Source organism: Coregonus clupeaformis, chromosome 13, assembly GCF_020615455.1.
Source record: "Coregonus clupeaformis isolate EN_2021a chromosome 13, ASM2061545v1, whole genome shotgun sequence".
Taxonomy (NCBI): Eukaryota; Metazoa; Chordata; class Actinopteri; order Salmoniformes; family Salmonidae; genus Coregonus; species Coregonus clupeaformis.
In genome coordinates, this window is record NC_059204.1 from 24,420,569 (window position 1) to 24,445,756 (window position 25,188).

Consider the following 25,188-nt stretch of genomic DNA (forward strand, 5'->3'; position numbering starts at 1 on the left):
CCAGTTCTCTGCTGCCAATGACTGGAACGAACTGCAAACATTTCTGAAGCTGGAGACACTTATCTCCCTCATTAACTTTAAGCATCAGTTGTCAGAGCACCTTACCGATCACTGCACCTGTACACAGCCCATCTGAAATTAGCACACCCAACTACCTCATTCCCATATTGTTATTAATTTTGCTAATTTGCACCCTAGTATCTCTATTTGCACATCATCTCTTGCACATCTATCATTCCAGTGTTAATACTAAATTGTAATTATTTTGCACTATGGCCTATTTATTGCCTTACCTCCATAACTTGCTACATTTGCACACACTGTATATATATTTTCTGTTGTATTTTTAACTTTATGTTTTGTTTACCCCATATGTAACTCTGTTGTTGTTTTTATCGCACTGCTTTGCTTTATCTTGGCCAGGTCGCAGTTGTAAATGAGAACTTGTTCTCAACTGGTTTACCTGGTTAAATAAAGGTGAAATAAAATAATAAGAAATAAAAAAAACTAATACTATAGAGAAAGAGGTAGGTGAAGTGAAATTAGCTCGATTCATTGGAAATGGTAGATTGTTAATTATTTGTGGTAGCCAGGCTCAGCAAGAGAAGATTCTGAAAATGGAAAAGATTAAAAGCCATGTCCCTGGTGCTTATGCTAGATTGAGGGGAGTCATCACTGGGGGGTCCCAATATCTATGTCCATAGATTATATTAAAGAAAATGTGAAGGGAGGAAGAGTGATTGAGGCCAAAAGGTTGATCAGTAGGAAAGAAGGTCAAAGTAGTGAAACCCTATCAGTGCTACTGAGGTTTGAGAAGGTTATGCCTGGGAAAGTACAGATAGGGTGCATTCGGAAAGTATTCAGACACCTTGACTTTTTCCACAGGTTGTTATGTTACAGCCTTATTCAAAAATTTATTAAATTGTTGTTGTTTTTCTCATCAATCTACACACAATACCCCATAATGACAAAGCAAAAACAGGTTTAGAAATGTTTTGCAAATGTATAACAAATATAAAACTGAAATATGACATTTACATAAGTATTCAGACCCTTTACTCAGTACTTGGTTGAAGCACTTTTGGCAGCGATTACAGCCTCAAGTCTTCATGGGTATGATGCTACAAGCTTGGCACACCTGTATAAGTGGAGTTTCTCCCATTCTTCTTTGCAGATCCTCTCAAGCTCTGTCAGGTTGGATGGGGAGCGTTGCTGCACAGCTATTTTTAGGTCTCTCCAGAGATGTTTGATCTGGTTCAAGTCCGGGCTCTGGCTGGGCCACTCAAGGACATTCAGAGACTTGTCCCGAAGCCACTCCTGCATTGTCTTGGCTGTGTGTTTAGGGTCGTTGTCCTGTTGGAAGGTGAATCTTCGCCCCAGTCTGAGGTCCTGAGCGCTCTGGAGCAGGTTTTCATCAAGGATCTCTCTGTACTTTGCTCTGTTCATCTTTCGCTCAATCCTGACTAGTCTCCCAGTCCCTGCCGCTGAACAACATCCCCACAGCATGATGCTGCCACCACCATGCTTCACCGTAGGTATGGTGCCAGGTTTCTTCCAGACATGACACATGGCATTCAGGCCCAAGAGTTCAATCTTGGTTTCAATCTTGGTTTCAATCGTGGTCCTCTGTAGCTCAATTGGTAGAGCACAGCGCTTGTAACGCCAGGGTAGTGGGTTTGATCCCCGGGACCACCCATACTTAAAAATGTATGCACACATGACTGTAAGTCGCTTTGGATAAAAGTGTCTGCTAAATGGCATATTATTATCAGACCAGAGAATCTTGTTCTAAGTCGCTCTGGATAAGAGCGTCTGCTAAATGGCATATTATTATCAGACCAGAGAATCTTGTTCTAAGTCGCTCTGGATAAGAGCGTCTGCTAAATGATGTAAATGTAAATATTTCTCTTGGTCTGAGAGTACTTTAGGTGCCTTTTGGCAAACTCCAAGCGGGCTGTCGTGCCTTTTACTGAGGAGAGGCTTCCGTCTGGCCACTCTACCATAAATGACTGATTGGTGGAGTCTGCCAGAGTGACCATCAGGTTCTTGTTCACCTCCCTGACCAATGCCCTCCACCGATTGCTTAGTTTGGCCAGGCGGCCAGCTCTAGGAAGAGTCTTGGTGGTTCCAAACTTCTTCCATTTAAGAATGATGGAGGCCATTGTGTTCTTGGGGACCTTCGATGCTGCAGACATTTTTTGGTACCTTTCCCCAGATCTGTGCCTCGACACAAACCTGTCTCTGAGCTCTAAGGACAATTCCTTCGACCTCATGGCTTGGTTTTTGCTCTGACATGCACTGTCAACTGTGGGACCTTATAAGACAGGTGTATGCCTTTCCAAATAATGTCCAATCAATTGAATTTACCACAGGTGGACTCCAATCAAGTTGTAGAAACATCTCAAGGATGATCAATAGAAACAGGATTCACCTGAGCTCAATTTCGAGTCTCATAGCAAACGGTCTGAATACTTATGTAAATAAGGTATTTCTGTTTTTTATTTTGAATAAATGTGCAAAAATGTCTAGAAACCTGTTTTCACTTTGTCATTATGGGGTATTGTGTGTAGATTGCTGAGTATTTTTATTTATTTAATCCATTTTGGAATAAGGCTGTAACGTAACAAAATGTGGAAAAAGTCAAGGGGTCTGAATACTTTCCGAAGGCACTGTAGGATTCCTTAGTTTCAATGTCAGAGAATTTGTCCCATCCCCGTTGCGGTGTTTTAAATGCCAAAGAATGGGACATCTAGCTGTTCAATGTAAAGGCAGGAAAGATGTGACAAGTGTGGTGGGGAACATGATTACGTTGAATGTGGGAGCAATGTGAAGGTTAAGTGTTGTAATTGTGGGGGGGAACACAGTGCAATATTTGGTGGATGCCAGGTGCAGAGAGAGGCTAGAGACGCTCAGAGATATAGGATCAGTCATGATGTATCATATACAGAGGCTGTAAGACAGATTGGTAGAACTACAGTGCGGACTGATGGAGCTTACATGGATGTTCCTGTCGTAAGTGGACCTACTGTTGGGGCTGGTGCTTCTGATGGTCCTGGCATGGTTACGAGGCCTGTTCAGAAATCTTGCACTCATGAATGTGCGGTGTCAAAGGACACTTTGATAATGAATAAAGTTGACTTCATAGCTTTTATTGGTAAGGTTATCAGTACGACTCGGGTTGTGGAAAGCAGAAATGCCAGGTTGAAGGTTATTGTGGAGACGGCATAAGATACATTTGGGCTAACAGATGTTACTGTTGAAATGGTTGTTGACATGCTGAACAATCCTAAGGGTGGAGTTTCAGCATGATATAGATCAAGTTAAATGGGGTTGGGGAGGGTGTGGTAGAAGTAGGGATTATTATTATTATTTTGTTTTTTCATGGTAGTACAGAATTGGACAGATCATAATTGATCGTATATTCCAGCACAGTAGGTGGCAGCATGCACTTAAACGATTGGTTGCGGACCGCCATGATATCATAGAAGAAGAAGAAGCCCAGAGAGAAAGAAAGTGAGTGAGAGAGAGAAAGAAAGAGAGAGATTTAGCTACAGGTGCTTGCAGATGAATGCATATATCTATCCGACAGTAGGGCTTTTGAGACACTGAGTGGGCTGAGCTGTGTGGAAAGCCTCCTGCTCAAAGTGATGCTGTGACCTTCTGAGTTGGGTAAAGGTGCTGAACAGTACTGTGCTACTTCATAACAGAGAAGCACTTCCAGATACAAGTCCATAGGATAAACATATAAGGATTTATTAATTAGACTGATAAGAATTTCTGATTAGAATTGCATTTCTCTTTATGTAATGTAGCACATAATGGTATGGTCTATATACATTTACGTCATTTAGCAAACTCTTATCCAGAGCGACTTACAGTTAGTGAGTGCATACATTATTTTTTATTTTTCATACTGGCCCCCGTGGGAATCCACAACCCTGGCATTGCAAACGCCATGCTCTACCAACTAAGCTACATCCCTGCCGGCCATTCCCTCCCCTACCCTGGATGATGCTGGGCCAATTGTGCGCCGCCCCATGGGTCTCCCAGTCGCGGCCGGCCACAACAGAGCCTGGATTCGAACCAGGATCTCTAGTGGCACAGCTAGTACTGCGATGCAGTGCCTTAGACCACTGCGCCACTCGGGAGGTATATGTAGTATGGTGGAAAAATATACAAATGCATTATGTTTTTTTTATAGCCCCTCAGGCAAGATACTAGAGGGTTTACTTGGGGGGCACATTTAGATCTTGGTACAGTTTTGTCTGAGTTTTGGATGGAGAAGTCAGGAGAATCGGGAAATGCTGAAGCACGGCTGCCATTTCTGTATCCACTTTGACCTCTATGTCTGTCTGTATGGATCAAGCAGAAACACAAAACACAGCCCTTCAGAGGCAAAACTCAGGTCCAGAAGGGGAGAATGGGAATACTAGCCAGCTTTTTAATACGCCTCAGATTTCAGGGGAATAAGTTTGGTGACAAATTTCTTGGACACACACCTCAAAACAATGTCAAACTTGAGTTGATTGGGATGATCAGGTACTGTTAGTTTGTAAGCCACCACTGCATTGCTCAGATTTCTATTTTTGGGCAACTTGAAGTGGCGGTAAATTGCAGAGGCATATGTGATGCCACCTGTGCAGAACAAAAAAACGAAGAAACAGAGGTTTTGATCTGATAGTTGCTAATGAAGTGGTAGAAATTAAACATTACATTCCTTTGTTCTCACCCAAATATATTTCAGAATAATGTCCAAGAGAGATGATAACACAGAACAGAATTGTGGCACCTTGCTAGACATTGAAGTATAGTTTCATCTCATTATCCTATTTATGAGATCATTGAGAGGCAGACATTAATTTGTCATCTTACTTGCTTTCTTCTGTAGCTCACTATTGTGGACTGTGATGTGGCTCGCAGTGACCAGGTATGGAGTAGTGAATCCCACCTCGTGCACTAGAGAGACCAGGTCTCGCCAGTAGAGGGCACCACTTAAACCTTCTCCTTTTACAACACACAGAAAACATGACATTAGACAAACAATTCCCAACCAACTCCAACTCCAACACTGCTATGTTGTTGATCATTTAATGTATCTAGGACAGTGTGTTATTGGGTCTCACATTGGCTCAGCATCATAGAGTTTGTCATTGATGGAATAAAGGCTCTTTAACATGTGCTATAGTCCCACTTATGTCCTAGTTATTCCTGTCAGATAGCATACATTCAACTTTCAGCTCTGTCAATTGTTACTCATAAATCAAGCGTTCTTACCCCAGAGAACTGGGTCATGTTTCAAGTGTACCGGAACAGACTTGCTGGAATATACACTGCGTGCAAAACAGTATGAACACCTCTTTCTGTGACATAGACTGACCAGGTGAATCCATGTGAAAGCTATGATCCCTTATTGATGTCACTTGTTAAATCCAACTCAATATATTAGGAAGGTGCTCTTAATGTTTTGTCCACTCAGTGTATGTCACTGAAGTAAAGTTCCCCACCCTCCTGTAAATACATAGGATTTGACATTAATGATCAGTTCTGACAAGAATGCTCAAGAGACAAAAAACTATATTATTGTAGGAAGATCACATGATCAGGAAATATACAGTATTATGAAGGAATATATTATTTATGTGATCCGCATGGAAAACTCTTTTAAAATTGAATTGGAAATCATAGAAAAAATATAGTTTTATTTGGGTCATTTATTTAGGTCCTAATCTTTACAAAAATAAATGTTTTACAGTGTTGTAAGTGAAGGCAAATCGAACCATACACCCATAAGCAAAAGTTAAAAAAGGTTGTCCAGCAGATGGCAATAGAGTATCTGATTTCACACTGCGGGTTGCGTAACGATATTTTCACATGCCACCAAAGATAAATGCGGAAAAGCAAATGGTTCATGAAAATGATGGCACTTTGTAAATCAAGTAGCATTATAAAACACGTAGTCTTGTGTCCAATTTTCAGCACCACCACTTAATCAATATTTTATATTTTTATGTGCGGCATGTAGGATCCTTCTGAGATATTGGCTGACCACCAGAGGATATGAAGGTTACTTAGAGCACTCTGAAGGCCTCCCTGAGAACAGCCTTCTTGTCAAGACACAGACACATGGGACAGTTTGACCTACAGATATACAGTGAGGGAAAAAAGTATTTGATCCCCTGCTGATTTTGTACGTTTGCCCACTGACAAAGAAATGATCAGTCTATAATTTTAATGGTAGGTTTATTTGAACAGTGAGAGACAGAATAACAACAAAAAAATCCAGAAGAACGCATGTCAAAAATGTTATAAATTGATTTGCATTTTAATGAGGGAAATAAGTATTTGACCCCCTCTCAATCAGAAAGATGTCTGGCTCCCAGGTGTCTTTTATACAGGTAACGAGCTGAGATTAGGAGCACACTCTTAAAGGGAGTGCTCCTAATCTCAGCTTGTTACCTGTATAAAAGACACCTGTCCACAGAAGCAATCAATCAATCAGATTCCAAACTCTCCACCATGGCCAAGACCAAAGAGCTCTCCAAGGATGTCAGGGACAAGATTGTAGACATACAAAAGGCTGGAATGGGCTACAAGACCATCGCCAAGCAGCTTGGTGAGAAGGTGACAACAGTTGGTGCGATTATTCGCAAATGGAAGAAACACAAAAGAACTGTCAATTTCCCTTGGCCTGGGGCAATTTCCCTTGGCCATGCAAGATCTCACCTCGTGGAGATACAATGATCATGAGAACGGTGAGGAATCAGCCCAGAACTACACGGGAGGATCTTGTCAATGATCTCAAGGCAGCTGGGATCATAGTCACCAAGAAAACAATTGGTAACACACTACTCCGTGAAGGACTGAAATCCTGCAGCGCCCGCAAGGTCCCCCTGCTCAAGAAAGCACATATACATACCCGTCTGAAGTTTGCCAATGAACATCTGAATGATTCAGAGGATAACTGGGTGAAAGTGTTGTGGTCAGATGAGACCAAAATGGAGCTCTTTGGCATCAACTCAACTCGCCGTGTTTGGAGGAGGAGGAATGCTGCCTATGACCCCAAGAACACCATCCCCACCGTCAAACATGGAGGTGGAAACATTATGCTTTGGGGGTGTTTTTCTGCTAAGGGGACAGGACAACTTCACCGCATCAAAAGGACGATGGACGGGGCCATGTACCGTCAAATCTTGGGTGAGAACCTCCTTCCCTCAGCCAGGGCATTGAAAATGGGTCATGGATGGGTATTCCAGCATGACAATGACCCCAAACACACGGCCAAGGCAACAAAGGAGTAGCTCAAGAAGAAGCACATTAAGGTCCTGGAGTGGCCTAGCCAGACCTTAATCCCATAGAAAATCTGTGGAGGGAGTTGAAGGTTTGAGTTGCCAAACGTCAGCCTCGAAACCTTAATGACTTGGAGAAGATCTGCAAAGAGGAGTGGGACAAAATCCCTCCTGAGATGTGTGCAAACCTGGTGGCCAACTACAAGAAACGTCTGACCTCTGTGATTGCCAACAAGGATTTTGCCACCAAGTACTAAGTCATGTTTTGCAGAGGGTCAAATACTTATTTCCCTAATTAAAATGCAAATCAATTTATAACGTTTTTTCTGGATTTTTTTTGTTGTTATTCTGTCTCTCACTGTTCAAATAAACCTACCATTAAAATTATAGACTGATCATTTCTTTGTCAGTGGGCAAACGTACAAAATCAGCAGGGGATCAAATACTTTTTTCCCTCACTGTACATACAGACAGGCAGGCAGGAAGGAGGCAGAGGCATTAGTCAGTCAGGGTATCTGGGAACCGATCAGGTCACCAATCAGTGATGAATTAATCTGTGAGTCAATCAGTGAATAAATGGTAAATAGATAAGACCTTTCCCTTAACAGACTATTAGCTGAAAGGAGCTCACTAGTTTACTGAGGATGAAGCAATATCTGCCCAAGCCACTGTCCAGATACAGCACCTTACAGCCTTGTAGCTTCTCAGGAACCACCAGCCCACAACCAGAGTACCTACAGAACAGCATAGTAGCACCCATAATGGTAGATACTGATGCATTGATGGAAATAACCAATCAACCAATAGATCAATCCTGACTTCTACTGACACTGAGTGCAGTTTGGAATTGAATAGTAATGCATTTTGCATGTACAAAAAGTGTATCAGGGGCTCAGGTATTTTGATTGTTATTGTTAGCATTAATGTTCATTTACTGAGTTACAACATCAGTTATGAAAATGAATTGTCAAATAAGATCAGGCATTAGGAACTGACAATATTGAGTTGCAGTGTATGGACAATAGAGAGATACTTTTTGGTGGTGGACTTGTCGAAGTGCATCAAAAGTGCTCTGGGGTATTGGGTTGGATGGTGACATGCATGATGCACTGGTCTTTAGATCACCACGGATCTCCAGTCAAGAGCCATAGTATCTCTACAGTGAGGAGGATATTACAGTAGTATTACAAATTCATCTTAATAATGTCTGATTCAGTCACTGATTTAACAGCAGATACAGTGGCAAATATCAGTTCAATTACTGTATTCATGGTATTCCAAAGATTCCATGTTGTAGGCTATGGCTAGCTGGTTTACTTCAACTGTTGCAAAAAACATACTAGAAGTCAGCCTCAGTCTGACATGATTGTTACTACTGTGTAACAGAGATACTAAGCAGTACACCTCCTTTCATTTATGTTATTCCCTTAATTGACATAACAGTGTATTTTACATCAAAATATAACGGGGAGTAGGACTGACCAAAAATGACAGAGCTTTCCTGGCTAGAAAGATCTCTTCAAAGTTGACATTCCCCTTACCCTCTCCACATTTATTGAGATCTGAGAGCAAGCCGAGTATTGATTTTAGAATGAATTAACTAGTTAAAGCTATCTGGGTTTGTCCTGTAAAATCCAACAAAACTTGCTACTACCAGATTTGGACTGTTTGTTGAGACCTTCACTTACTCCCACTCAATGCAACAAACTACAGTTTATGTTTTTCATGAATTATATCCTATGTTGATATTGTTCTGTGTTGTTAATATTTTTACATGTCAATATTTCAGGCACTTTTCTATGTACTGAATGGAACATTGTTTTCTGAATCACATACACTACCGATCAATAGTTTTAGAACACCTACTCATTCAAGGGTTTTTCTTTATTTTTACTATTTTCTACATTGTAGAATAATAGTTAAGACATCAAAACTATGAAATAACACATATGGAATCATGTATTAACCAAAAAAGTGTTAAACAAATCAAAATATATTTTATATTTGAGATTCTTCAAATAGCCACCCTTTGCCTTGATGACAGTTTTGCACACTCTTGGCATTCTCTCAACCAGCTTCGTGAGATAGTCATCTGGAATGCATTTCAATTAACAGGTGTGCCTTCTTAAAAGTGAATTTGTGGCCAGTCAGTTGTGTTGTGTCAAGGTAGGGGGGGTATGCAGAATATAGCCCTATTTGGTAAAAGACAAAGTCCATATTATGGCAAGAACAGCTCAAATAAGCAAAGAGAAATGTCTTAAAGAAATGACATCATTACTTTAAGACATGAAGGTCAGTCAGTAAGGAACATTTCAATAACTTTTAAAGTTTCTTCAAGTGCAGTCGCAAAAATCATCAAGCGCTATGATGAAACTGGCTCTCATGAGGACCGCCACCGGAATGGAAGACCCAGAGTTACCTCTGCTGCAGAGGATAAGTTCATTAGAGTTACCAGCCTCAGAAATTGCAGCCCAAATAAATGCTTCACAGAGTTCAAGTAACAGACACATCTCAACATTAACTGTTCAGAGGAGAATGTGTGAATCAGGCCTTCATGGTCGAATTGCTGCAAAGAAACCACTACTAAAGGACACCAATAATAAGAAGAGACTTGCTTGGGCCAAGAAACACGAGCATTGGACATTAGACCGGTGGAAATTTGTCCAAATGGGAGATTTCTGGTTCCAACCGCTGTGTCTTTGTGAGACGCGGTGTGGGTGAACGGATAGTCTCTGCGTGCATATTTCCCACCGTGAAGCATGGAGGAGGAGGTGTTATGGTGTGGGGGTGCTTTGCTGGTGACACTGTCTATGATTTATTTAGAATTCAAGGGACACTTAATCAGCATGGCTACCACAGCATTCTGCAGCAATACACCATCCCATCTGGTTTGGGCTTAGTGGGATTATCATTTGTTTTTCAACAGGACAATGACCCAACACACCTCCAGGCTGTGTAAGGGCTATTTTACAAAGAAGGAGAATGATGGAGTGCTGCATCAGATGACCTGGCCTCCACAATCCCCCGACCTCAACCAAATTGAGATGGTTTGGGATGAGTCGGACCGCAGAGTGAAGGAAAAGCAGCCAACAAGTGCTCAGCATATGTGGGAACTCCTTCAAGACTGTTGGAAAAGCATTCCAGGTGAAGCTGGTTGAGAGAATGCCAAGAGTGTGCAAAGCTGTCATCAAGGCAAAGGGTGGCTATTTGAAAAATCTCAAATATATAATATTTTTTGGTTAGTACATGATTCCATATGTGTTATTTCATAGTTTTGATGTCTTAGCTATTATTCTACAATGTAGAAAATGGTAAAAATAAAGAAAAACCCTTGAATGAATAGGTGTTCTAAAACTTTTGACCGGTAGTGTATGTGTGTTGGAGATTTATCAAAATCCCCTCTGAATACCAGGAGCAGTAAATAAAGTTGAGGCTCTGTCCCTCCCCTCAACCCTAACAACAAAGTTACATTTTGCATGTTTCCCCTAAATGGACCTTGGCCTCCACCGGCACAAAATTCACATCTCAATCTGGTCTCAGCAAGACCGGCTGACGCTGAACCGCCCTTTCTCATTCGACTGGGGTTTTTGAGAAATGTTTACTTGGGAAGTTCATGACCCCATATATCGGCCACAGTGTTGTCATATATGGTTAAACTACACAGACAATCACAAGCAAACCGTTTCCTTGAGAATGCTTTGAGAATTGAAAGGGGGATTAAATAGATCAAATCAATGTAATCTTAGTTTTTTTTAAAGTGTTTCATTAGAATAATGGGGACACATAGCCACAATAAGGAACTGTGCAGTTTCTGTTCTGGACAATTTAGAACTTTACAGCTCAGTGTGACATTTGGCTAGGATAATTGTGGATTACCATAAACAATCTTTAGGCGTTATTGAGTGCTTTTTCTAGGAATATACTCACCCCAGAGAGCATAAATAGCAGTAAATGGTTTGATTGAAGGAAAGTGGGGGGAAATAATTCGATTTGAGTACCTTCCTGTGAGGAAGACATTAACAGACAGGAGAGTGACACCACTAGCTCTCCCCATCCAGTTTGTAAAACATTTACCCTTGTGCTTGTCTGACACTGCAGATGTCAGCCATACTCTTTCAATGTCAGCCAAGATCCCTCAAACGGACAGGCAGGCAGACTGCTGCACTGAGGCTCTGACTGCTCTTAGGGATCATTAATATTTCACTCACTCTATTTACATGTATTCACTTGACCATCAATATGCAGGCTATACAAAATGTGTTATTTTTAACCTTATCAATAATGAACAAATATTAACCCTGTGTGTCTTTGAGACTGGTTTCCTTGACACAGTAAACAGACTGTCTTAGTAAACAGACTGTCTTAGTAAACAGAGCATTTATTCAGTTGTACTAATAGACCATTATATTTTCAGTCCGCTCCACTATCACAATAATCACGGAACTCATCTTAAAGCTCCACTCCACATCAAGATAATTACTCATTTATGACATTTAATAATTACCTAAACATTTATGCGCCCCCACAGAGAGGCCTGAGGAGCAGAGAAGGTCAAAGGGTCAAAAGGCTATCAGGTGTGATTAAAAGAAAGAACTGAAATCATTCTGCCAGTTGTCATTTTACAGAGGCCCTTTGAAAATTGGGGTCATAAAGCGGAGGGGGGACCGGCTCACAGCTGCAGGGCAACACATGATCCTGGGCTGCCGAGAAACAGAGGGCTGTCAGGCCGAGGGGAGGTTCAGAGGTCATGACCTTTTGGGGTTAAGGCTTCAGACTTCACAAGAGGTACATCTTCAAAAGCCAAGGCCCCATTGGGGAAACTGATTAAGGCAGCAAAATGAACAGGATTTTCCTCGCCCAGTTGTTTGATTCTACTTTTTGTATTATTATTTATGTTGGTTCACTTCAAATTTACTTTCCAACTTCATCCATTCATTGAAGTATTAAAACCATCTAATTTTAAAGACATTATCTATTGTATCAAATCAAATACTTTTTTATTTATTATACAAGAGACAAAATTCACAAATGGCAGTCATGTCTTAAGTGTAAAACTAATAATGACTCAATAATCCATGCTTTCTGGGAATGCTATAAAGTCCGGAAGTTTGCCGTCAGAAGTATTACATTGTAAATTTTAATCCATCTGTCTGCATATTTCAAGACATGACATATGGTGTGTAGTGAGATACCCGATGGGTTGGACGATTCTCTTCTCATCACTCATCTTGAAAAAATGTATACTAAAAACATGGAAACCAATCAATCTGCCATCATTAACACCGTGGAAAAATCGAATGATTTATTATTCAAAAATTGAAAGTGTGTGGCCTACGGAGAGAAACAAAATGGTGCAGTTTCAGGCCATGTGGCCTGGGCAGGTGTGATGTAGTTGATGTTTTTATGATGTTGTCGTTTGTATGTGTATGTTTTTTATTGTTTATAAAAATAAAAAATACAAATTGTAAGATTTTATATTAAGGCTTCTTGTTATGTTTACTCTTTTTTAACTATTTTACTTCTAATTGTAAAGTTCTCATCAGGAGGAGGAGCTCATGACACCCCTGGTCTAAATGATGTCACATGGCCTATAAAATGTTAATTGCTGTGTGTGTTTACGTAACATGGGAGGTCAAACCATGTGCTCAAAGTTCAAACACTAGTAGAGCTATGGATATTCACAGACTCAGAGCTGCCATGAGCAGAGCACATGCAGAGCGAGCTGCACCCAGGGAGCGAGTGACAGTAGAGAGCAGGTAATGGATTTACTAACAGAGGAAATTATTTCAGGTTTCGGGCAAGGCCTTCAATTTGGCAGAAGCAATCGGGCCTGGGCAGGTAGGGCCTGAACGTTGTGGCATGGGTGGGGCTCAGGCTTAAAATGTATGCCCGTGTAAGTCTGTAAAAAACATACACAGACCAAATAATTACAATTTATATATCTTAGCAGCGGAGAGAAAATGTTGCAATTTCAAAGCTAATCTCCTGCAATTCCACACATCCTGCCATGAAGCTGAAATAACATTTTGCAGTTTTAAAGCCAATTTCCTGCAATTCTATAAATGTTGCCATGGAGCTGAGAGAAGTTTTTTTAACAAATGTCCTATAATTCTATGCATTTTTGCATGGCTAATGCTGTGTTCTTATGCTCAAACATTATAACAAAATCAATGGGGGCCTGATTGTCTAGCTTTTATTTTGTGATTGTAAATTCTCAAAGATTATAGGCAATTATTGAAAAATATATACAGTACCAGTCAAAAGTTTGGACACACCTACTCATTCCAGGGTTTTTCTTTATTTTTACTATTTTCTACAGTGTAGAATAATAGTGAAGACATCAAAACTATGAAATAGCACATATGGAATCATGTAGTAACCAAAAAAGTGTTAAACAAATCAAAATATATTTGAGATTTGAGATTCTTCAAAGTAGCCACCCTTTGCCTTGATGACAGCTTTGCACAATCTTGTCATTCTCTCAACCAGCTTCATGAGGTAGTCACCTGGAATGCATTTCAATTAACAGTTGTGCCTTGTTAAAAGTTAATTTGTGGAATTTCTTTCCTTCTTGCGTATGAGCCAATCAGTTGTGTTGTGACAAGGTAGGGGTGGTATACAGAAGATAGCACTATTTGGTAAAAGACCAAGTCCATTTTAAGAACTTAGAAAGTTTCTTCAAGTGCAGTTGCAAAAACCATCAAGCGCTATGATGAAACTGGCTCTCATGAGGACCGCCACAGGAAAGGAAGACCCAGAGTTACCTCTGCTGCAGAGGATAAGTTCATTAGAGTTATCAGCCTCAGAAATTGCAGCCCAAATAAATACTTCACAGAGTTAAAAAAACAGACACATCTCAACATCAACTGTTTAGAGGAGAGAGTGAATCAGGCCTTCATGGTTGAATTGCTGCAAAGAAACCACTACTAAAGGACACCAATAAGAAGAAGAGACTTGCTTGGGCCAAGAAACACGAGCAATGGACATTAGAGGGTGGAAATCTGTCCTTTGGTCTGATGAGTCCAAATTTGAGATTTTTGGTTCCAACCGCTGTGTCTTTGTGAGACGCAGAGTAGGTGAATGGATGATCTCCGCATGTGTGGTTCCCACCGTGAAGCATGGAGGAGGAGGTGTGATGGTGTGGGGGTGCTTTGCTGGTGACACTGTCAGTGATGTATTTAGAATTCAAGGCACACTTAACCAGCAAGGCTACCACAGCATTCTGCAGTGATACGTCATCCCATCTGGTTTGCACTTAGTGGGACTATCATTTGTTTTTCAACAGGACAATGACCCAACACACCTCCAGGCTATGTAAAGGCTATTTGACCAAGGAGAGTGATGGAGTGCTGCATCAGATGACCTGGCCTCCACAATCACCCGACCTCAACCCAATTGAGATGGTTTGGGATGAGTTGGACCGCAGAGTGAAGGAAAAGCAGCCAAGAAGTGCTCAGCATATGTGGGAACTCCTTCAAGACTGTTGGAAAAGCATTCCAGGTGAAGCTGGTTGAGAGAATGCCAAGAGTGTGCATAGCTGTCATCAAGGCAAAGGGTGGCTACTTTGAAGAATCTAAAATCTAAAATATATTTTGATTTGTTTAACACTTTTTTGGTTACTACATGATTCCATATGTGTTATTTCATAGCTTTGATGTCTTCACTATTATTCTGTAGAAAATAGTAAAAATAAAGTTAAACCCTTGAATGAGTAGGTGTGTCCAAACTTTTGACTGGTACTGTAGGTTCATTATCTTTTCTACTTACTTACTATTTGACTTTAGACGTTTACATTTACACTGAAAGCGTAATATCGATGTGAAAGCGTAATATCGTGATATCGATGTCATCCTGCGACCCACCTGGACCACTGCCGTGACCCACAAGTGGGTCCCGACCCACAGTTTGGGAACCACTGATCTATGGCAATCTATAGTAACTTTGGTCATTTATACTTCATATATATTCATATTTTATATCCGTGTCCATATTGTCCACGAGTTTCTAGTGGATAGACCAAATGGTTCAAGAGAAAATAGCCTAATTAATGAAAAAACCATCTAATCAACAATGGCATTATTTTAAATTAACTCAGCAACTCTTCCAACTATTGACTTTTTTTTTTTTACAACTGCCACCAGTTTCATGCTGAAACCCTCATATTAAACACAAGTGGTATTCACTAAGTTGATGGTTTATGTTTAGGGTAATGTTTTACAGCTTTGTCATTCCAATTTGTAATTAATTATTTTATATACTTCATGTGATAAGGCCACATAGAGGGCCAGAGATAATAACAGACACCTGTGATAATCTGAAGTACCCAAAGGGGCCACTAGACGTCTTGTGATCGATTAACATAAAATCCTTGAAAGTTACAAAAATGATTGTAGTTTACTGGTAAATTTAGAAAGTTTCCAGTAATATACTCTCCCTTTGCAACCCTAAACACTAGTATGAGCGGGTTGACTGAACATCTGTGGGGGGGTTTCATCAGAACAATCACTAAAGACTAAAGACAAATGTTGGCCCTGCATGGCCCCCATGTGAGTAAACAAAACAATTTGATAAATGAAAATAGGACAGAAAATAAAAACAACAGTTTTAATTTGCATCATCCCAATAAAATAGTGTTTGTTTGAAACCTTTTGTGAACTTTTGTACAGTTGAAGTACCCTCTTGTTAGTGGGAAGCTGTGCAGATCCTTGACAAACTTTAGAATTTCATGTGAACAATGCTCTTGACTGAGTTTTGACCAAAAATACACTTCTGAACTTGTTTTTGAGGCCTCTGACTAGCCTATGAGAAATGCCAAGTTCTCAGAGGCCTTGTTTGACTCATTTTGAATCATTGGTGACCTGCTGTGCTGCATGCATCCTTCTGGCCCCATGTCGAGGTCAGGGAATCAAAGGGAGAAGCACAGACAAACAGCTGATTTTCAAGTTTTACACCTTGACCTCTGTTTAAACTTGTGCCTCCTTTATGCTCGCTGCTGTTTTGGCAGTGGGAGGAAATTGAGGCCATTCAGGGCTTGATAAGGATCTTGGGAAGGAGAAGTTCACCCAGGGGAAAGGTTACTGAAAGTTTAAAGAGAGTGCAGCCAGTCATGGGAGGATTAAATAAAGGGAAAGCTAGTCAGGCTAGGGCTGCTGAGGAACTGAGCAGGATTTCAAAAGTGCACTGTCTGCAAACGGACAAAAACCAGACTGTTCACCCACTGGACTTCAACATTCAGAAAGTTTGGGTTGAATTTCCTTTCACCTTTAAAAAGTCCCTCTCCTCTTTCTCTTCCAGTCTCTCTCTAACTACTGGCTGTTTTCTGTCCCTGAGCAGAGTTGCTGCTTCATGAAAGGTATCATCAGGATGTCTGAAAACAGGACTTCAGGTGTTTTATGCAGATAATATAATGTCATCTATTTTAGTCTGAGGGAGAGATGTGATGTGGATTCAGCTTCAAAGGGTATACCATGGTGCATGAGTCCAGGGCACATCTACTGACCTCCACTCCTGTCCGCCTTCCTTTTAATGCCTTTCCTGCCTTTGTTAAGATCTGGCAGAGAAGTGACCAACAGAAAACTCAGAATCAAAGATAGCGGAACTAGATGACGTCCTCAGGGCTTAGAATGCACCATGAATGAGGAAGCTGAACAGCAACTGACTCACACTGACGATATGTGTATGGGAATATAGAGCAATTTAAAACAAATGAATAAGATACATTCAATGTGTGAGGAATAAACAATGAAATCAATCATATCAAATACAGTAGTACAATAATAAGTTATTATAGTTAGGGAAGGTGAATATAGTAAATGAAACAGGAGCATTTTAGTACTTTATTTTGGAGATATCAGTGCAAATGAACACCAAAAAAAGGAAAACATAAAAAATGAAATAATTTTTCAGGATGTCACATGGAAAAATGAAACACTTTCTTTTTGCTACAAATGTATGTTTCAGATGCACAATGCAGTAGGTCTATGATTGTACTTCATACCTCCGCTCTGTCATCAACCAGTAACAGAAAATAAATCCACAAAAATATTCAATGCACGTTTATTTTCACACGTTTTTTCCACTTGCTCAACAGTCTGGTTATTTAGGGACTGCTCATGTTCTAAATGACCCCATCTCTCTCTGTGATAAAAATACCTATTTTAAGACTTGACATTTTGCCCCATCACCAGTAGGGATACACAGGTAGTTCCCATGCGTCTGCATGCAACAGGCAGCAGTGAGGAGAGTCAGACAGTATTACACAACACAGCGCAGGATAGATTATCATTTACCACATAGAGACACATGCAAAGAACAAACCAACCAAAAAATGGGCATAGCATCCTCTGTCATTTGTATGTATGTACACTATTACGCATAGAATTCATATTTACATTTTTCCGGGCATTAAAAACTAGGGTATAATATTTTCCTTCAACAATACAAAATAGTTATCTTTCATAATGAAAGTACTATTTACACAAATATATTTAACCATTGTGAAAATCTATTAATAATAGAAGAAACGTACTGAATATGTACTTCATATGTATATGTATTAAAAAAGATCACATGTAAGACTAAATGGATGACAGCAGTGTGTGAAACTGAAACTGTGAAACTGATCAAATACAGTACAATCCAAATAACGAGCTAGAGATCAGATAAGCCCTCAAGACACCGAAAATGTCTCAATGATTATTGGGTGAGAGGTTCACGTCATATCCAGCTGCTTTAAAATGTTGCTGCAGTTTCTTCTTTATTTCCATGCAATTATTTTGACATTTTAATATGAGCTAAGAAACCGCCAAGAAAGTAAAAGGTGTCTATAAAGCACGAGAATCAAGAAACACAAGATAAGCTTTACAAACTGTCAAATTCTCAATGGATAACAACACTGACATTTTTTCATTACATGCCATAAACATATTATTTTTAAGGACACCAACAGCTCAACTTTGACAGTGCAAACTCAGGGGTACAATATCAAATTAGACTGCTTTTTCTTTTCTTTTTTTCAGAATATGAATTTATATTTCAAAACCATTCATTTTGAATTCATTTGGAATTAACAGTTATGCAGATGCTGCAGTATTTTAACCGTTGCTCCGACCTGTATACAGCACAGGAGGTTGGTGGCACCTTAATTGGGGAGGACGGGCACGTGGTAATGGCTGGAGAGGAATAGGTGGAAAGGCATCAACAACATCAAACATATGGTTTCCATGGTTTCCATGTGTTTGATGACATTCTATTTGCGCCGTTCCAGCCATTATTATGAACCGTCTTCCCCTCAGCAGCCTCCACTGGTATACAACTACTACTGCCACCCACACACTCACTCTCCCACAGGTGGGCTCGTCAAAGGTTTTTTAAATAACCTCTACTACTACTATACAGTAATAGCTGTATTACCAGTTGTATTACCATCTATTAAGACGTCACCCCGCATCTGCACTGTCAAAACGTAGCCCCAACAAGTTCATTACATATCAAAGCAAAATGCAATGCGTTGTGACCACATGAGCCCTGTCTGTCAGTTGACATAGCCGACTCACTGATGATCATAGAATTAAATCAGTCTTGAGGAGACGGTGCAGTAGCAACCAATACAGTGCCTTCAAACAGAATGGAATTGTAGGTACCTTTAGTAAATTTTATTATGAACATTGTTCTCAAGCTCTTCCTTTAAACATGTCTCTATCGTGTATGTTTTAAATCACTGCTGTGCTTGCCCTGGTATAAAAATATTTAGGGTTTGATCAAAAATTGATGCTCTCTATCTGAAAACTTCCTGATGGGAAAATAAATAAATATTCAGCAAAACTGAGCGCTAACATTTTTGGAGTCATCAATAATAAATGTCGCTGGAAATGTTCTTCATAAATGTTTTACAGGTGGCAACAAAGAGGACACAGAATAGTGATATGTGTGCAATACAGACACAAATCATTGGAGTAAAACCAGACAACTTCTTTGAAAGGTGCTTTCTTTCATTAATTTAAGAATGTGAAATACATACTGTATGGAAATCACCAGTGGGCATGTTAAAATTTTGGTTCAAGTAATTTGACATTCTGTTGAAGTAGAGCTATATCGTACCGCCCATTCCGTAAACCGAGCCATCGATAATTATGATACAGTAATGAAAAGAATGCCTTGAATTCATTTGCTCTGGTATTTTCCTCACTCTTGCATTCCTTGTTGTTATTTCTTCTCATCAAACTACAAATGAATTTGGCAATTTTTTATGTTTTAGTTAATGAAAGTCATTAGTTTTTGTGGCTGTGCTTGTTGTTATTGTAGGGAGGGGACAGGGAGGAGTGCTGGGTGGTGGTGGCGGAGCTCAGTCTGTGTTCATAGGCATCATGGCCGTCATTACCCGGCTCCTCCTTTACCCTTACTCCCCCTGGCCCTGACCCCTGGGTTCCCTCCGCCTGGTCCCTCCCCTCCCTCCTCAGCTGAGCGGTGCCCTTTTGCAGCATGTAGTACAGGATGGGGTTGGAGCGGGTGAGCCTGGGGGAGTCTGGGCTCAAGTCACAGCCCTCCTCCTCCTCCTGGTCTCGACCTGCCCACCGCACCGGGCTCTCCGGCTCCTGTTTCACCGTGGTGGGCTCCCGTTTAGGCGAGTCCTGACGGGGTGGAGGAGCTGTGTGTCGCCCCCAGGGGGTGCTTTGACTGATGTCCCCTGTCGGGGGGGTGGGCAAGGGTCTGAGGTGGCTGGGGGGCCCTGAGTTGAGGGAGCTATGGGGGTGGTGCCAGGGCAGGGTAGGCAGGTTGAGGAGGTCATGGTGATTGTAGCCTGGCTGATTGAGATTGAGGATGCTCCCGTTGGCTTTACCGTTGGTGTGCAGCACAGAGAGGCTGTGGACCCCCCGGGGCTGCTGGGACAGCTCCTTCAGACAATTGTCAGACAGGAGCAGCTGTTTGAGCACGTTGAATCCCCGGCTCTCCCTAGGGAGGAGAGATTCACTGCTGGGGCTCCTGGCTGGGGCCTCCTCCTCATTAGGGCTCCTAAAGCCCCTGTGGTAATCAGGCTCCTCCTGTATCTGGCTATGGACCAGGCTTTGGACCAGGCTGCTGTGGCTGTGGCTGCTTCCAATGTCCACCATGGCCCTCTGAGGGCTGCCATTGTTCAGGCTCTCAGCCAGCTCTGAGCAGAGCCGTCTCTTTTTAGGGCTGGGCCCCTTGTGGTGGTAGTCTCTCTGCTCCTCCTTCACAGGGACAGGGCTGGGCCGGCGATCTGTGTGTGGCTGTGTAGCGCTGGTGTAGTAGGTAGCGCTCTGCTGTTTTAGGAGCTGGCTCAGGAGGCCATATTTAGCAATGACCTCTGTGGGCCGGGGCTCTGTTTTTAGGTCCTGCTGGGGTTCAGAGAGGGGGCTGTGCCTGTCGTCATACCCTCCTCCTCCTCCCCCTCCTCGTCCTCCTCCTCCCCGTCTCTTTCTGCTCGTCACATCCTGACACACTGCAGAGGACAACAGGCCCTCTTCCCCCGGTTCAGTTTTAACCTTGAAGTCTGCTGCCGAGGGCCCGCTGGAGCTGTCACAGATGACAGAGGTGCCAGGGGGCTTCTCATAGCAGCTCCCCACCGCCGTCTCCACACTGCACCTCCCACCGGACCTGTCTCTGTCTCTGTGGGTGGCTGAGGCCACGGAGGAGGCAGAGCAGGAGCCTGCTCCCAGCAGGAGCTGCAGTACTGTGCGACGCTCCAAAAGGTTCTCAATCTGGGACGAGGTGGGCGACACCTTCCCCCGGCGACCGAACGACGGTGTGCCGCTGCCCGAGGGCCTGTCTGAGAGGGGGGTAGTTGTTTTGTTCCTCTGGATGGGGGCGTTGAGCCTCTCCAGCAGAGCCAGAGGCCTGCCACCACCCACCTCCAGCTCCCGGCTGGGTACTTTGCTGGGAGCCATGGGTGGGGAGGGTGAGGCAGTGCCGCACTGGGCCAGGTTCTGTAACAGTTTACTGGCGCTGAACGCCGGCTCATCTGCAGCTTTCTCAGCAGGGAAGGGTTTAGACTTACACAGATCCAGAGGGCTGGACTGGACATGGGGAGAGGGGTAGGAGAAGGGGGATGGGGTGCTGCTGGGGTCTCGGCTGAGAGAGTACAATGGAAGGCCTGTGCCTGATCTGTCCAGAGGGCTCTGTGTCCTGACTTCCTCCCAGGGGGCCAGTGATTTAAGTGGGCCCCGTGACAGACTGGACAGGGTTGCGTCATGCTGCAAATCGGGATTAACCACAATTTTGTTTACCTTGTCGTTATTCTTGCGCTCCAGAAGGAGCTGCATGAGAGTGACCCTGGGGTGAGACTTAAGGTCTGGGCTCATTTCAAGCTCCTTCTTAACCTGGGGAACCTTCAGCCCGGAGGTATCCGGCTTCCACTTGTTTAGCAGGGACTCAGTGAGTTTGTCTAAGGAGGAGGAAGAGGAGGAAGAGAAAGCAGTGGAGGAAGAGGAGAGAATGGTAGAGGAGGAAGAGAAAGCAGTGGAGGAAGAGGAGAGAACGGTAGAGGAGGAAGTGAAGACAGTAGGGGCAGAGGAGAAGACAGCAGAAGAAGAGCTGGAGGAGAAAGCAGTAGAAGAGTAGGAAGCAGAGGTGAAGGGGGAGGTGGCTTTAGGCCTGGTCTCTGGGGCTCTGGTGTTGGCCCTGCTCCTCATAGAGAGGTCAATAGGAGAACAGCTGGAGTAGGAGCTCTCTGCGTCGCTGCAGCTCTCCTCTCTTTTGGCCAGGCTCTTCTCCTGGACGGAGCACTCGCTGTCGGAGGTGACTGAGGAGCCGCGGCTAGGGGGCAGGACCCCACAGTCGCCCTCCAGGTGCCCATTCTTAGTCAGCTGCTTCTGGTTGTTGTGGTTGTTGAGGAGCAGCAGGAGCAGGCTGCTACAGGTCTGGGGGGGCCTGGCGGGGCGCGAGTCAAAGCCACGTTTCTCCCTAGTGAGGGTTTGGGGTTGGGTCTGGGTGTGGGGGGTGAGGGGCAGAGGAGGAGGGGTGGGGCGGGGCGAGCTGTGGGCTGGCAGCAGAGAGGAGGGGCTCCGCTGCCTTGAGCTGGAGTTTAGTGCCAGTCGGGGGAGTGTTGTTGTCGCTGTCCTGTTTTGGGCGGTTAAGGAGCTTAGTGCGTCTGGGGCAACTGTGGTGGTGCTGGTGGGCGGAGCCTCTCCCGCACTGGGCGGCCTCTTGTCCTGGGTCTGCTGCGTTGCCATGGCGGCCAGCCTCTCGCTGGCCGTGTGGCCCGAGTGCTGGATCTTGAGTGCATGCTCCCTACTGTACTGCTGCAGGTGGGCCTCACTGGACAGCAGTAGGGCCAACTGACTGCAGGCCACACTGGGCTTGGGCGAGGGGGCGGGGCTGGAGCGGATCTTCACCAGGTTGGCCACAGCCTTGAGCCGTTCTGCACAGGACTGAGCGTCAGTGGCAGCAGCAGCAGTGGTGGGGGCAGAGGGAGGGGTGCTGCTCTGTACCAAGCAGGGGGACTCAGAGGGCCTGTCCTGGCTGTGGCCGTGGCCTCGCCGGCTATAAGGCGTAGTACTGTGGTTCTGCAGCTTGCTCTTCCTCATCAGGCCCTTGAGGCGGCTGGAGGCCATGCCGTAGCAGGGGAGCCGCTCCTTGTCTGCAGCAGGAGGGGGCTCAGTGGGCGGGGAGCGCTCGCTGGGGGGTTTGGTGGACTGCTGTGACATGGCCACATTCTGCAGTCTGGAGCTGAAGGACTGGAGCAGGGAGGCCAGCAGGGTGCTCTCCCCAGCGTGAGGAGAGCCCTCCAGGGCCCCGTTTTGCAGGCCTCCTCCTCCCCCCTGGCTGGGCATCTCCACAGGGGGGGAGCTCAGCCTCTGGGCCCCAGGCTCATTCCAGGACCCTGAGCGGAGCAGCCGGGCCTTCTTCAGGTTCTGGGAGGCCCCATGGTGCAGGGCAGGGCCGTTCCCGGCCTTCTGAACAGCGACAATGGCGGGGCCGTGGCTGGGCAGCTGGAAGGGCCGGGCCGTCTTGTTGACCTGCTCCACCTGGTTGCCGTGCCCGTGGGCAGCCTCTGATCTCCGGGTTGCCGTGGCCCCAGGCCCAGACGCAACGGGATGCATCAGTAAACCTTCCAGATAAGTTAGAACAGCTGAATCCGTGTGTGTCTCAGGGCCAGGCTCCTCCCCATGAGTCATGTTCAATACTAGGATCCCCCTCGTATGGTTCAGCACTGCTACTGGGAATAACAAGGTCCACTAGGTTATCAGGTACTGTACTTTCAGATATTGATAAGAGGTAAGTATGCACATGGGCAGGTTCTAGTCTTTACAGATACTGGAATCCACGGGCTCAATGTAAAGTCATCCCTTCTCCACAGTGGAAAAAGCTACTAATACACAGAAAATGTGGCCATGACGGGAGCCATTTGGGGGCTCTCACCCGGCCCTCGCTGGCATTCCTGTGTGCCTGTGAACACCGGATGCTCCCAGAATGCCCGGTATAGGCTTATTCAGTGAGCGGCGAGGAGTGAGGAGGCAGCGGGATTTCACCACCACAGTGATGTTGACGCATTCCGTGGCTGTGGATGTTTGTGATGTGTGTCTGTCGGCAGGCCCGGGGGCGGTTCTCTATGTGGCGCCTTTCCGCTCTCCTGATCTCAGACGGGGGACCTATGGGAGCAGAGAGAGAAAGAGAAAGAGAGAGAGAGAGAGAGAGAGAGAACAAGAGAGAGAGATAGAGAGAGGGGGAGAGGGAGAGGGAGAGAGAGAGAGAAAGAGAGAGGAGAAACAGCGTGAGAAGCAGGGATTTGCAGCACGGTAACACTACATCACATTCATTTCAACACCTTGTTTACCATTCCTGTTACTTAGCAACATTTCAGTTTGACTGCACACATATTTTTTTATTTCAACCGAACCGACGACGACAAATGTAGATTAGGGTCTGATTATATTCAAATGGAAAATTCAAGCCCACCACCTCGAAAACATTCAGGTCTTCAAGCCGTAAGCATCTCGTTGCAATGTGTCTGCGCTGTCGTTCAAGAGTGAAGGGCCTGTAAGAGTTGTGCATCATTTCTTATGCAGCTTGTCATTTCAGTGGATTATACCCCCTCCCTCCCTACTACCACTCCTCCTGCACTTGAGCATCTCACACTACCCGTCTCCGATCTCACACAGCAGCTGTGTACTCAGTGCCCCCACACACACACACACACACACACACAACACACACACACACATACACGCACGCAGACACACACCCACACCCACACACCAGTGCCACAGAGGGTATAATGACTGAATGCTCTCCCACCTGGGTACAGTCCTGGCTGCCCTGGTGCCTATGGAGAGCTCTGGCATTATCACCACCTGCCCAGCTAGATCCCTCTCCTGCCTCAGTTGATCCCTGTCTGGAAAATATATGGACCCACACTTCTGTTCTCAGTGTCAGTGACATTGTAAAAAAAGCCCTGAAGGTATTCTAAAAATCAGAACTGCATTGACTTGACATGAGCCCGGTTATTATGTACAACGGCAGCACAGGTTCCCTCAGTACTGACATTGGCCTCCACAGAGATGAGACAGGATATGGCTAGGTTGAGCTGCCAAATGTGTGTATGTGTGTCTCTGTGTGTCTCTGTGTGTCTCTGTGTGTGTGTGTGTGTGTGTGTGTGTGTGTGTGTGTGTGTGTGTGTGTGTGTGTGTGTGTGTGTGTGTGTGTGTGTGTGTGTGTGTGTGTCTGTGTGGATCCGGTGCACCTGTCACACTGTGGCTGTGCAACCGTCAGGAGGGCAAGACACTGACACTCAGGCGACTGACCGCCGTTGCCGGTTGCCATGACAGTGGCCCTGAGAGACCAGCGGTATGAACCCTGTCAGGCTGGTCTCTGTGGTTACGGAACACGTCCCATAGTCAGGGCCGCAGCTCATAAAGGTTAATTAATACAGAGAGTTTCCAAC

General features: G+C 44.1%; 1 protein-coding gene and 1 pseudogene across 2 annotated transcripts in view; both read right to left on the bottom strand.

The window, feature by feature from the left end:
* Window positions 1-4,226: 4,226 nt before the first annotated feature.
* Window positions 4,227-11,395, bottom strand: LOC121578950 (annotated as a pseudogene).
* Window positions 11,396-17,108: 5,713 nt separating this feature from the next.
* The window catches only part of LOC121579790 (nuclear receptor-interacting protein 1-like), a 55,176-nt gene continuing 47,096 nt past the window's right edge, over window positions 17,109-25,188 (bottom strand). For both annotated transcript variants that reach the window (XM_045224302.1, XM_045224301.1), the window contains one exon: window positions 17,109-23,896. In XM_045224302.1, coding sequence (XP_045080237.1) covers window positions 19,556-23,422 — 3,867 coding nt within the window. In that variant the 5' untranslated portion in view covers window positions 23,423-23,896 and the 3' untranslated portion in view covers window positions 17,109-19,555. The remainder of the gene's footprint in view (window positions 23,897-25,188) is intronic.